Source organism: Mytilus trossulus, chromosome 3 (assembly GCF_036588685.1).
Source record: "Mytilus trossulus isolate FHL-02 chromosome 3, PNRI_Mtr1.1.1.hap1, whole genome shotgun sequence".
Classification (NCBI taxonomy): Eukaryota; Metazoa; Mollusca; class Bivalvia; order Mytilida; family Mytilidae; genus Mytilus; species Mytilus trossulus.
The window spans coordinates 23,671,073-23,685,993 of record NC_086375.1 but is presented as its reverse complement, the minus strand read 5'-3'; the positions used below and the strand labels follow the sequence as shown (position 1 = coordinate 23,685,993).

At 31.7% G+C, this 14,921-nt stretch overlaps 1 protein-coding gene across 4 annotated transcripts in view; it reads left to right on the top strand.

Moving 5' to 3' along the window:
- The window catches only part of LOC134710693 (kinesin-like protein KIF26A), a 131,793-nt gene extending 119,296 nt beyond the window's left edge, over positions 1-12,497 (top strand). For all 4 annotated transcript variants that reach the window (XM_063571082.1, XM_063571081.1, XM_063571080.1 and 1 more), the window contains 5 exons: positions 839-983; positions 5,348-5,510; positions 5,990-8,375; positions 10,015-10,196; positions 10,980-12,497. In XM_063571082.1, the coding sequence (XP_063427152.1) occupies positions 839-983; positions 5,348-5,510; positions 5,990-8,375; positions 10,015-10,196; positions 10,980-11,099 (2,996 nt within the window). In that variant the 3' untranslated portion in view covers positions 11,100-12,497. The remainder of the gene's footprint in view (positions 1-838; positions 984-5,347; positions 5,511-5,989; positions 8,376-10,014; positions 10,197-10,979) is intronic.
- The last annotated feature ends 2,424 nt before the right edge of the window (positions 12,498-14,921 follow it).

Here is a 14,921-nt window from a genome sequence, read left to right as displayed (position 1 = left end):
GTAGAAAATGAAGGCTGCAAGAATCGTTCATTCTCATAACAAATTATGTTTGTCATCGGAATACCAAAAGCTTTCGACTGACGTTAAAATTCTATACCTATTATTCCTATGTGAGTGTTTCCAAATCAAATATAATACTAGCAATGCCAATCACGAAATCCTCTCATCTAGAAACAAATTGAATTTTGAAATGTTGAATTGTGGGCAAATTGACCTGTTGCTTCATGTTTTGATCATAAGAAATAGCTGTTTGCGTTATATTTGATTGTTTATTAAAAATTTACGAAACATAAAGAACGTGGTATTGTCGTGTGAATACTCTGTAAAGATACAAAACCCTGGGAAATATGATTAAAAATATTGTTGAATGCCATTGATGTTTGTCTTTAATAAGTCTAATGTCAGACTGGTATTTTTTATAAAAATAACTTATTCCCTCGTTGTAATTTTACACGATGTAATCAGAACGAAGTACTTCTATACAAATATAAAAGCAGAATCAAAATTTCAGGCACGTATTGTCGATAATTGACGAAATCCTCTTCATTTGGCAGTCTTGATTACGCTCTCTGTTTCTGAGAATGTTCCAGGAACTTTTAGAATTGAGTAATAACAGAATTAAGTCATGTTTTTACTTTTCTAATTGAAACAATGTCTGAGATGAAATGTAGATCCGAGAGATTTTGTCAGGTCTTTAACTAGATCTGTCATGATTAAGACATATTATTATTGTCACAATTTCGCCGTCTGCTAAACAATGTTGAATTTATGATGGTAGTTTTCATTGTGAATGGAAACAATTTTTTTTTTAACACAATGCATCTTGTTTATTTTTCAGTTGCTGGTGGCAGGAGTCGTTTACATCTGATCGACCTTGGAAGTCCTTCAAGGGGCAAAGACCCCAATGACACGTGCCTGAATTTACCTGCTCTTGGCAATGTCATCATGGCTTTACTGAATGGGCAAAGACATGTACCTAACAGGTAACAATTGTAAATTGAATGCGTATTAAAAGAAGAAAAACAAGAAAATCCTAAGGATTTATGTTCTTTACAGCAGAAGACATTGAAATGTTAACAAATTTTATCTACCAAGTGATTAAAAGCTAATTTTTAAAGCATTTTCAGGTGATTTATGTAGATGAGGGCTATCAGAGTTTTTATCTCCTGATAATTTATTTTCAGGTGATTTATGTAGATGAGGGCTATCAGAGTTTTTATCTCCTGATAATTTCAGTTTTCAAATTCTATTTGTAAAATTCTTAATACAGTTGACCATTGGGAAAATAAGGTTAATAGATTGGTGATATTTGCTGTAACAATTTTACAGCAACAGTTTTGATCTGGGATATGTCGTATAAGATTTTTGCTCTGCTAAATGTTTGATTGATTGTTGGTTGCCTAATATCAAGTGGCAAATATTTCATGCAAATTTAGGAGGATCTCTGCCTATAAAAACACCTTTTAGTCACTTATTGTTCTTTTAAAACTATTGTTTCCAATCTTTGTCAGGTACTTCTTTCATATCATATATCTCGCTAAAAGTTTTCTGTATGAGCCATTTCCTCTGAATAATATCTTCCAATAATTTAGCAATTCATTTATGGGAAAATGCAAATACTTGAACTTTTGAACATTTTTTTCTCATTTAGAAAATATTGGAAATGTTTCTTTTTATGCATTAAGTTACACAGTCACAATATCCGTAACTGTCAATTTCTTTTGTTATATGACTTTTTTTCCCTCCTAATCAGAGTAGGTCTGCTCAACAGAAGTAATAAATGTTTTTGACACGGCCATTAAAAGTAATAAAGTCCCAGTTTCTAATTTCACAAATTGTTATACATAAAATTGTAAATTCCGTTGGAATCCAAAAGTGTTATGGAGGATAACCTTTTATATGATTTATATGGCATAGATTTTTATGAATCATCTCGGGAGATGGTATAAAATATGATTGTGCAATGATTAGAGAAAGTGATTGAGGGATGAAGAATGGACTTCGTATTGATCTCCGCGTCCTCTAACTGTTATTATTCGTACATTCTGATCCTTTCCCTGACAAATGTGGAATTTTTAAAGATACCGTTATTTGATAATTCTTAAAATTGATCCTGTATCCATTAGTTAAAACAGCAGAAAGTTATAAATTACGCTTACATGCTCGTTTAGATAGGATCCATGACTTCATAATGACAGTGAAAAAATTACGAAAAATTGTAAAAAAAATATAATAATGAGAAATTTGATAGTATGTTATTTGAAATATAAAAATATTTTCTTAGGAAAAAAAGTATAATGATAATATTTTGTGTTATATGTCAATTTTGAAGGAAAGTCATTTTAAAAGTTAATCAAGATGAAGAGTTATCTAACCTACATCTTGTAACAATAGATTCATTATCGCGAGTTTGCATTTCATTAGCTTCTGTCCTAATTATGATATAGACAAAGATTATGGAAAAATATCTGGAACAAATGATATTAATTATATTTTAGAACATAAACACAATTAGTGTCAGCGACTATAACTATTTGAGTCAATATGATTCTGTGCTGTTATTCAACTGTTATAATTTGAATCAACAGCTTCTTGTTGTTTCTTTATTTTGAAGTGATTATTTCTAAGTGATCTTTATCATTTGTGGTGTAAAAATATAATTAGTGATACTTCAGAATAACTTAATCATTTTCAAGGAGGCATTAGCATGATTTTGCTTGTTGGTATTATAAATGCTAAAGTAAGCAAAAAACACTTCCCAACTCTCTAAATGTTTTAGAATTTGGTAAAAGGGGACATCATTGATATAAATATATAAGTATAAATAACTCCCTTAAATTCAAGGGGGGAAGTTATGTGATTTTGCCTGTAAGGATTTAAAAAAAAAAGGTAAAGTTAGCAAAACACCATTTAATCAAAACTCTTATTTTTTTTATACTCAAAAAGGGGACAGGGCCTGTTGGGGGGGGGGGGGGGGGGGGGGGGAGCAAGTGCTATACACCCCCTTTAATTCCCATTTGTTTGTTATATATCAAACTGCATATGTTGCTTCAAAGAGTAGAAAGTTTTATAGCACTATGGCATGTGTTTATTAAATATATCTAAAACATGTTGAAAGTTTTATGATTATACATACCGATGAATACTTTTAGCTAAGTAGTGATATCATTATTAAATTAATTTATCTTGCCTGGTTCTAATCCTACTGTATAAACAGAGAATTAATTCATTACACACTTTTTTGTAATTTTTTTAAAATAAACTTTGGTTATGGAAAATCAAATTGGGTGTTTCAGGTATTCGTGAGGTCTTTGAACGCAACCCAAATCTTAATAAAATCTGGTATTTTTTTTAACGTTTTTTATACTTAAGACGAGATAGAAGCTACAGATAAATCGCTTAATTAATATCGCAGAGAAAAAAACTCGATTAATAATGGTAATGGCTTATTTTTTGTGGATATAAAAACTGGTAATGAAGAAAAGTTTGTGATCAGAGGTTCTCTGGGATGTTTGTAATATTTACCAGATGTCCGTCTAGAAAATATATATCTCTTCATTATTTTGTTATTATATTGATGATCGTTAGAAACATTCAGATGGGAAGTGTTCATTTGGGGTAGATCCAAGTCACATTTGTTGAGATTTGGTCAAATCTACCGTAGAGTGTTTATTTGAAAAAGGTCCAAGTAACATTTTATAGGTGACTCGGTCATCATATGTGAACATGGAGATATTCAACTCTGTGGAAATAATAAGACACACAGTTGACCTGGTCAGTTAGAAATATTCAGCCAGATAAAAAATAAAACATGTGTTTATGCTAAAATACATTTAAAAAAAAGAATTGGTGCCAATTTTTTATTACATCCACAACAGAAATGTTTTTGTAGTGCTAGTACAAAAATAGCCAAACAAATTCAAAAGAGGCACTGAGAATTAAGGCCAGTTATTTTAGCAGAAACACATGTTATATTTTTTATGGCTTCAGTGTTCAATAAGCTTATTTCAAGTAATTTCAAGTTAAATGCAATTAATTTCCTATGTGAACTTGAAAACAGTTATCATCTCACTGTGGAGAAACAATACTTGATACCAATTAAAAGAATGTTTACTTTGAAGACAAACCTCTCATGAAAAGATTTGATCTTTTGATATATGTGTTAGCATACAATTTAATGCTAGAATTGATTTCAAAGTAATTCAAACATCACTATGTTTTGAAAAATAAAAGTCTTTCAAGTTGGTTACGCTTTTGAAATTTCATCCAAGTTTTAATAAGAGGTTCTTCATTCCAAGGATAAAAACCAAAACGTATTTGAACATAATTAGGTATTTTAGTAAATTTTCCATGTTATTTTAGTAATTTAATAATATGCAGTAGCAGCTGCAGGCCTACCCACATTTGTGTAATATTGTTTGGTTTCAAAGAAAATAACACATGCTACAAGTTATGTAATATTGTTAAGTGTTGACTCCATGACCAGTTATATTACACATTAAGGTGAGAAACATTGAATTGCTGGGGAGATTAGGGTTAACATGTGACTTGGGAAAAATGTTTACAAATGTGATGTAGGAATATTAAAATTCACGAAAATATAACTAGTAAGTAATTTTAAGGCATTTGAAATCAATAAAGTAATAATTCATATTTTTTATTTGTAAACATAGCTTGTGGTTTTTGTTTCTTTGTTTATCTTTTGTTAAGTTTTTGTTTTCTTGAGAAATGTGCTGGTTTTGGATCAATTCATGCCAACATTCTAAAGATCCAGACACATTTATGATTTGTTGATTATTTGTTATCCAAACTTTTGAAACATTTTTAGTTTTTGAAATACTGGTAGTATCATACCAATAAAAAAGTTATCAGATCAATAAATTATGATAAATTTCAATCTTCCTATTTTATAAAAATTATCAGATTTGTGATAATTCCTCATAAAATAGGGTGGATCCTCAAATTTATGATAGTCAAACATGACATTAGTACTAAAATGCAGATTTTCATTATCAACTAAATCTGTGCATCATAAAGCAAATTCAAGGTTGTATATCACAGTCATTGCAATAAGAAAAAAAATGTCATAACAGCTAAATAACCTTTTATTATTGAAATATCTCATGGAACATCATTTGACTTACATGAGAAATGTTTTGTTGTACTTCAAGAACGGCTACTTAACCTGTGCTAGAAACTTGTTGTGAAAAATCGTTCACAGTGTAACACAAAGAACAGAGAAACTGGTTCCTTGTCTTTATTGAGCCAGACAAACAAAAAAAGCATAATGAAAATCAAACTTTGCAAATCTCATGGTGTCTTTCATATATTTTTTTTTCTTTTTCAGGGATAGTAAAGTAGCACAACTTTTGAAAGACTCCCTAGGAAATATTTCATGTCGAGCATGTATGATAGCTCATGTTTCTTCATCAGTACATAACTACAATGAAACTTTACAAGTCATACAATTAGGGGCCAGAATACACAGAATGAGACGAAGAAAAACAAGAGTAAGTTATATTGTTTGGTCATTTTGCTTCATCAGTATTATTTTTCTTCTTTCTTTCTTTTTTTTTCTGAGTTATTAAAGAAGACTTTCACTAGCATCTATTACAAGACAAAATGTTGAATATCACAATAAGAAGCAGTGCTCAAATGACAAATAGCCTTTTTATTATGAAAGCTGCATTACACCATTTATTTAAGATTTATATTTTTTTCCTCCATCAGTTAAGGGGAGACAATTCAATCATTTTATGGAAAAGATATTTCTTGATTTTTCTACAAATATTTCACATGATAGACAGCTGATAGATGCCAATAATCAACTCTTTATTCACTACCAATTGGATTATTATAAAAAGAGTATAATTTTTAATTAAAACCAGTTGTCTTAACAAATATTAAAACATTGTATAAGTTTTATTTTATAAAATTTATAAGTTATAATTAAACCTCCTTGGTAATATCAACCTACATCTTTTTTCAGTTTTCTGGAACAAGTTCTGATGACAGTTCAACAGATGAAAGTCGATTACGGCGACCCCTAAGGGGATTTCGAATGGGGACATTAAGGGAAGACATGGTATATTCATCTTCCTTATCAGACCCAGATTACACTTCAAGTAGTGAACAATCATGTGATACCGCCATTTATCTAGGTCCAAATGGACTATCATTAAGTGACAGGGAAGTTACTGACAATGAGGGACCACCTCGATCTGTGCCTCGAACAAATCCACGACTTCCACGTCGACCAAGTGGATCAAGGTCATCAGGGGATGAAGGATCAGCCTCTGATAGTGGGAGGAGTAATATTACCGAGTTGAGATATTATCACAACATGAATAAGCTACCAATGAGATCTTCAGAAAGTCCGGAAGTTATGTCACCGCCATTGTCACCAACTTTGGGCCTTGTTCATGTGCCAAAGAAAAGTAATATACGAACAAGGTTGTCAAGTTCAAAGGAGGATAAAAACCGACAAGTTAATCAGCCGAAAGATATAAAAGGCGAGCAATGGATTGACGGACCAGGTGCAAATGTTAAAAAACGACCAGAGCAATGGATAGATGGACCAGATGCTGTTTTCAAGAAACAAGAGAAACAAGAACCAAAGAAACATCTTTTCAACCCTAAAATGAATGCTGAAGAACAGTGGGTTGATGGTCCACGAGAAATGTGTACCGGGTCACATACTAGCAAATCTGGAAAATCTGATCCCAAGAACAGCAAGGCTAAATCAAAATTAGAAAGACCAGACAGCACAGCAAGTGCAGAAAGTAGTTCTTCTTTAACACCTCAGGTGTCAAATTCAAGACCAACTAGTATAAACGATTCAGATAATAATGTGAAACCATTTGTAAGAGACTGGGTGGACAATTTACAAATGGAAGCTGAAATTGAGGCTTCAGCTGAAGCTAAATACAGGAGACCTAAACCTGAAAATAAAAAGAAAATGTCTGTGTCTACACCCAAACATTCACCTCGACACTCGCCTAAAAATTCACCAAGTTTGAAACGAAAAGAAGCAGTGACACAAAATACTCTGACTAAGTCACAACTTCCCGCACCAACAAGTACCACAAAGCGTGTCACTGAGTGGTTACGATCAGTTTCATTAGAACAGGATGAAAAAGCCGAGGAAACAAAATGTAAACCTGCTGAACCTGAGGTTCAAAGTTCAGCAGACGCAGGGTGTCCCGATGAAATGGCAAATATTGCCGATATTAGTTTCGATAGTAGTGCGGACACAGGTGAATTCAGCACTGTAATCCAACATAACCGTGATTCAATCTACGAAATTCAGGTGGACGAACAATTAGAGCATAACTGTGGTACAAATGACGTGGCTGATGATGACACATTCAGTAACTTGTCTTGTAGTCATGAAAACGAAGAAGAAACGGAATGTGATAAAACAGGTTTAGAAAGTGTTCAAGAAGAAATGATGAAGTCAGATCATACATGTTATGAATGTAATAAAAATAAAAATTTTGATTACGAAAGTATATATAAACTTGCACAGCCGTTGTCACGGAAACCTGATGGTGCGTCTAATCCAAACTTATCAAGTGATTTTGAACTGTATGGTAAAACGCCACCTAGTGAATATGTTATTAATAATGTTCAATTTGTTTCTAGTCAAGAACAAAATTCTACCTCAGATGTGTTAAAAGACTTGTCTCTCAAGTATACCTTAGAGAGAGATACTTCGATCAGCAAGACTTCATCAAAATCTAAACCTCCTCTTCCACAAAAATCATTGTCACGTTCGTCATCAGCGGCATCGAGTCCTGCCCAATCAAGAGACACATGCAAATCTAATAAAACATCAACATCTTCAATACCCTTGTCTTGTACTAGTAAAACAAAAGAAAGGGTCCGTCAATTGTCATCTGATTCAAGTACGGTACCAATCAGTAGTAGTAGTCCGTCATCTGTGTCTAGTGCTTCGTCACCATCAACAAGTAGACTTCCTATTCTTTCAAATAGTAAAACAAAGTCAAAAACAAAAAAAGGTGAAAAGGGTAAACTTCACAATGTAAGGATTAATGAGTTAAACGTTAGTCGAGGAACCGATTCAGACAGTGGTAATGATAGTGGAATCGTTTCTTACGAACGTAGTTTACTTTCTCCATATAGTACTGTGACAAAACCTCGGACACCTAGTCACTCCAGTAGTGGACATGGAAGTGATAATAGTAGTAATGTTAGTGCAGAGTTACGATCTCATTTAAAACTGGATAAAATTCATGGAGGAACGAGTAGTGGTTACGAGAGTATGCTGAGGGATAGTGAAGTGTCTGCTTCATCGTCAACTCATGAAGATAGTAATAGTGAATCTTCAGAAGACAAGAAAAAACAGAAAAAAGGTAATAGAAAATGAAATTATTTTAGCAGACGGTCAGTTTTCTTTTTTCTTTGATTTTCTTATGAAAGTATAGGAATAAAATTTTCTGTAAGCAAGAATTACTAATATTTATTCAAGGTTACAAATAAAAATGAGCAATCTAAAATATGCTAAAAATAAAATAAAGAAATGCATACGGTACATTATATTTGATGTTTTTAAGGTTTATGTAAGAGTGAGAGTTAATACTTTTTTGGCTGAAATTTGGAGAGCAAATGTCCTAAGAAGCAAAAACTTGTCATATTTATGGAAAATGTATTACAGCAATATATTGAAATTGAAAGTTTATTAGAAGTCATACCAGGAGGCCAGTAATTTAAAAGAACATCAAATTAATTTGATGTTGGCTTACATACAAAACTTGTTGCATATGATACATGTAATTTGTATAGTAAGCTTCATCACATACCGTCAAGGTCAAAACTTTTTAAACGCCAGACAGATGCAGAAAAAACATTGCGAGCATAAATATAAAAACGGATAATAAAGTGATTTAATAAGCAGGCAGGATGTTATTACTTCTAAATAAAAGTTAAGTTGGTGGAGTTCAAATTCATTAATACAAAATTGTTTCCGATACTTTCATTCATCAAATCGAAAATGTGTAATTTCCACTTTAGAAAGTTATTTTTGTGGTTACAAACAAATTCAAAAGATTTACTACCTGATAATATTCATTTACATCTGTAATTTATGCAGAAAAATAATATACAGAAAATCTAATGATACACATCAATTTTTAAAAAGTCGTAAAAAGACCTATAATTCTTGCGAATACAGGATAGTGATATATTATACCATTGATGTATATTTAAGTGACATTTTGTTAAAAGATTTTACTTATGATAAGGTCTTATTCATAAAACAGTACTTTGTACGTACTGAACACATACTTCATGTACCTGAACTTGTCTGAAATTGAGAACTTTTTTAAGCAACACCATTTTTTGTGGCCTGTGAAATTATCAGAACATTTGGTTTTTGAATTCAATATTAAAAGATTTTCATTCAAGAAATAAATATATTCAAAAAGTACTTTCGATAGACTGTCAAATTTCAAGGTGTTTATCAATCAACTAATGCACTAAAATAGATATCTCATGAAAGTACTTAGAGAACACATAAATTAAATACAATGTATCAGAAACATAAAAATTCACTTCAAATTGTTTGTCTTGATATTCAAAAGACTTATTAAAGTTTATTAAGAAAGAACTGCAGAATTAACATGTAAAAGTTTAATGTTGTTTAAAATCAGATAAGATATATCACAAGAAACTAAACTTAAGTAATGTAATGAAGGTTTTATTATCTATAACTTTTTTACATGAATAAACATATCTTGCAGTATCCATGTTAATTCAAATACACAATTAATTATTCTTATTCAAACTGCCTTTTCAAAACTTAGAAATAGATAGTAATGATTTGAATACCAGTAGAGGGGGGATAACTCTAGCATATTAGAAAATTACACTGAAAATTGTCTGATGTCAGATTTCATTTGTGTGCATTTAACCTTATGTGTGTAATAAAGTTATTGATATGAATACATGGTCACTTTCCTTACGATTAATTTACAAATTTATGTTTAACCCTAGGTTCAAGAAGAAGTAGATCTGCGCCTGCTAGATCTGACAGTGAAGGGAAGAAAAGTCCCTCATCAAAAGCCTGGGTTGATACTCGACAGATACAGAAAATAAAAGAGGAACCATTTGAGATCAAATCATATAACATGGATGATGTTGAAAGATTGGGCAGACGGCGACAGGATGAATTACAGGTTTGTAGTTTTTGGTAAAAGTATTTGTGAAATTTAGGTATGGCTAATTTGCAAAATGTTTGGATCATACTGAATTTGAATATTAAAAAGTCTAAATAATTTATTACATTCATATTGGCCAACTTTACCAATTGGTTAGGGACTACTAGAATTGAAAGGTGTCAACCTGACTATTGAACTTATCTGTTACATAAACTAAATTACACTATTACATAATACAGTATTTCAATGAAGTTAACATGAGGGGGGATAGGACCTTTATTGGGACTCCGGGATCGGGTGTTTTTAAGCTCAGGATTTCGGGATCCGGGAATTCATTTTTTTTGGATTTTGGGACCTAGGAATTTCGTATTTTTAAGTTCGGATTTCATGTTTTTAAACCCAGGATTTGAGGATCAGGACCCCTCCTATCCCCCCTCTAACATGGTATTTGAGCACATATTTCTCATTCAAAGCATAGTATACTAAACTTAAAACCATGTAAGAAATGCTCAAGAGATTTTTATATATAGTTTCAATAAAGGCACTCAAAGTTGACATCAAAGCCCTATAGCATTGAAATATTTGCCTCTGCATGTTTAGCTGCCTGCAATCAATCAATTAAAAGAATTGATAAACAAGAACCTTTTTTTTTATAAAGATCATCATAGGAAGACATTATATTATATAATTTGAATAGTGACTCACAAAAACATGCTGAATTGAATAGCTATTTTAGGCCCACCATATAAAGCATCAAGTTGCAAACAGCGAGAGTTTAAACATTTTTATCTTATTTTTTAGGAATCTGAAGTCAAACCAAAAGATCTGATATGTAAACATGAGGATCGGAACCAGTCATACTTTGATTGTAAATTTCTGATGTGTTTTTGTCGAAACAAACCCAAACAAACAGAGGTGTAACATTGTGTTCAGTTCAACTTGGTGCTTATTTTTAACTTTAGTGCTAAAAACATTACTTTGTATGCAATGCAGACTTTGTATGCAATTTTTTCTACATTTTTTATTACCATCGGTAAAACTAAGCAGTGTGACTGCTTAGGTTTATTTTACATTATTTCATGCCTTTTTGTGATATTTTTTTGTTAAGACTGTACAATTTGCACAATTATGTTTTATTTTGGCGGAAAGTTTCATCAATATTGTGATTATATGTTTGTATAATATTTAAGATTGTTTTGCAATATATTTCATATTTTGTAAAGTATTTTCTTTTCTACCTGTAGAATTTTTATATGATTAATTTCAAACATGAATTTAAATATGATTCACAGTTAGATTGTCAACAAGATTTTAATATCATAATAATTTTTAGTGTTTAGTACGATTTTTTCTAGCAATATTTTCATTTTTCATTTACTAAAAATAGAACATTAATACATGTTTTTCACACATTTTTGTCATATTTTTTTTTAAAGAAATATGTAAAAATTTTAAATGTTTACAATTTGATTTTATCATTAACGACTTGGATAGTCAAAGATTACATATATTTATGTGGTTTTTTTTGTTTTGTTTTTGAAAATCACTTTTAAATGTTGAAAAGTTATATTTATATGTGCTGTGCACAAAATTCTGAAATGATATTTTTCATTTGGTAGAAAATTTGTCATTAATAACCCAGCATAGTCAATGCTTAAAATTATGTCCCTTTCCTGTTTGTTATCCAACTTATTTTTAGCTCATAGAGATATATGAATAATGCCCTTTAAAATGTGCCTTTCCACTAGAATTCAGTATTAGGTATTTGAGGCTTTACTAAAACTGTATTATAGATCTGGTTTCATGTTTACAATATACGAAAACATTTTTTCTGGTTATTAAATATATATAAATATAAGGTGGTTATTGTCTCTAGTTTTCTTGCATAAATTCAGCTACCTCGTTTAATTTATTTGTGTAGACATTTGAATCTTAAAACAAAAAAATCAAAATGGTTGTTATAGAAAACTACAGCATTTTACTTTAAAAAAAATAGCAAATCAAAATACTTCAAAAATAATTATGACATGAAAATTTCAGAAAATGTTTGTTTGACGAAGGGAGATAATCCAGATGAATATCTTTCTTTCATTTTTAATGTGTTCTACAATACTTTGATGAACTTTGATTTCCTTACATAGAAAAACATAATTTTGTAGCAATAGCTTGTAACCATTGTAGTACATTTTGACCAGAGAGGTTGTACTGTATAGTTATGTTTGATTTGACTGTACATTTTTGTATTCATTATTTATTTGTACAGTGTACTAGAGGTACTAGCATTGAAAGCCAAATTTAAAAAATATATTTGTAAACTGATTTTGTAGTTTGTTGTTATTCCAAGAATTTTCAATGTCCGAGTTGAATAATGTTAAATCAGGGGCGAATCCAGCCCTTTGAAAAAGGGGGGGTTCCAACTATATGACCCCATTCAAATGCATTGATCATCCCAAAAAAAAGGGGGGGGGTTCCAACTATATGTCCCAATTCAAATGCATTGATTGTCCAAAAACTTCCAACCCCCTGAACTTTCCCCCTCGATCCCCCAATGGCTAAATAGTATTTTCTAAAGTCAACACCAAAACATTGTGATTGGTTGAATGTGTGTTGAACAGTTGATATTTAGCCAATGGAGTTGTGTTATTTTGATACATCTATATTCCTATAGTGTGGTTGGCAGCATCAAATTGAGAACTTGAAAACTTGTATTTCCTGCATCTCCACTATGTTACTGGCATTTAGGAATAAGAGCAAAAACTAATTGGCTCTGTCAGAATAATATGTCCAGTTACATGGTCTACTAACTTGTTAAGAATTCTGCTGAGGTTTTTTGGTATAGTACAAAGCTTGTGTCACATTCAAATAACATTAACACATTCTTGACCGGGATATGAATATATTTTGTCACTGGATGCCAATCATATTTATCTTATTTTTTCGGCTTGTTATTTTCGAACAATTATATACTTGTTAAAGGTCTACTTTGTAACAGATCAAAAAATTATTTTGAAATAGAGGAGACATGGAAAATATACAAAATAAACTATGAATAAAATTGAGAATGGAAATGGGGAATGTGTCAAAGAGACTACAACCCGAACATAGAAAAAACAACAGCAGAAGGTCACAAACAGGTCTTTAATGTAGGGAGAAATTCCAGCACCTGGAGGCGTCCATCAGCTGGCCCCTAAACAAATATATACTAGTTCAGTGATGATGAACGCCATACTAATTTCCAAATTGTACACAAGAAACTAAAAGTAAAATAATACAAGACTAACAAAGGCCAGAGGCTCCTATTCTCAAAACATAACCGACCTCTACTCAAATTATGTGCAACTAAGACATGTTTTATAGTGTAAGGAGAAAATTTGTAATTTTGACATAAAAAAAAATCAATGGCAATCAACTAAGAAGCAAAGTGATATAGTAATGTAAAAATGAGAAGATTTATTATTCCCAATAAGACAGCTACCCACCAGAGTTCAAATAAAGTGGATGTAAGTAATTATAAGTCACCATACAGCCTTCAACAATGATTAGAAGTCATACAGCAAAGCAAGCTATAAATGGCCATAAGGTAAATGCAAAACAATTAAAAATAAGAGAAAATTAGCATCCTAATTTATGAACAAACATTAAACAAAAAACAAATATTATAAACAGCAACAAACAAAAACTGCCGTATTACATGCTCATAACTAAGGACAGACACATACAGAAATAAATGAGGTTAAACATGATGACTGATGCCAAACTTGAATTAAAATAAAGATGACTATAATATTTTTAAAATATGTTTAACATGCCAAAAGAAACCATGTTAATTATGCAAAACAAATCTGGATTACAGACCAAGAAATGTAAGCTAGAAAATAAAAAATGAAATCCTTTCCAATCTCAAATCATAATCAAGAACATTTTCATGACTTAAAAAGAGACAATTCATACAAGCATGGTCACCAGAGAATTGATATTATGCAGAATAAGTGCTCCTTCTGCAACCTTCACATTTTATGCAGAAGAAGTGCTCCTTCTGCAACCTTCACACTTTATGCAGAATAAGTGCTCCTTCTGCAACCTTCACATTTAATACAGAAGAAGTGCTCCTTCTGCAACCTTCACATTTTATGCAGAATAAGTGCTCCTTCTGCAACCTTCACACTTTATGCAGAATAAGTGCTCCTTCTGCAACCTTCACACTTTATGCAGAATAAGTGCTCCTTCTGCAACCTTCACATTTTATGCAGAATAATTGCTCCTTCTGCAACCTTCACACTTTATGCAGAATAAGTGCTCCTTCTGCAACCTTCACACTTTATGCAGAATACGTGCTCCTTCTGCAACCTTCACACTTTAGGCAGAATAAGTGCTCCTTCTGCAACCTTCACATTTTATGCAGAATAAGTGCTCCTTCTGCAACCTTCACATTTTATGCAGAAGAAGTGCTCCTTCTGCAACCTTCACATTTAATACAGAAGAAGTGCTCCTTCTGCAACCTTCACATTTTATGCAGAATAAGTGCTCCTTCTGCAACCTTCACATTTAATACAGAAGAAGTGCTCCTTCTGCAACCTTCACATTTTATGCAGAATAAGTGCTCCTTCTGCAACCTTCACACTTTATGCAGAATAAGTGCTCCTTCTGCAACCTTCACACTTTATGCAGAATAAGTGCTCCTTCTGCAACCTTCACATTTTATGCAGAATAATTGCTCCTTCTGCAACCTTCACACTTTATGCA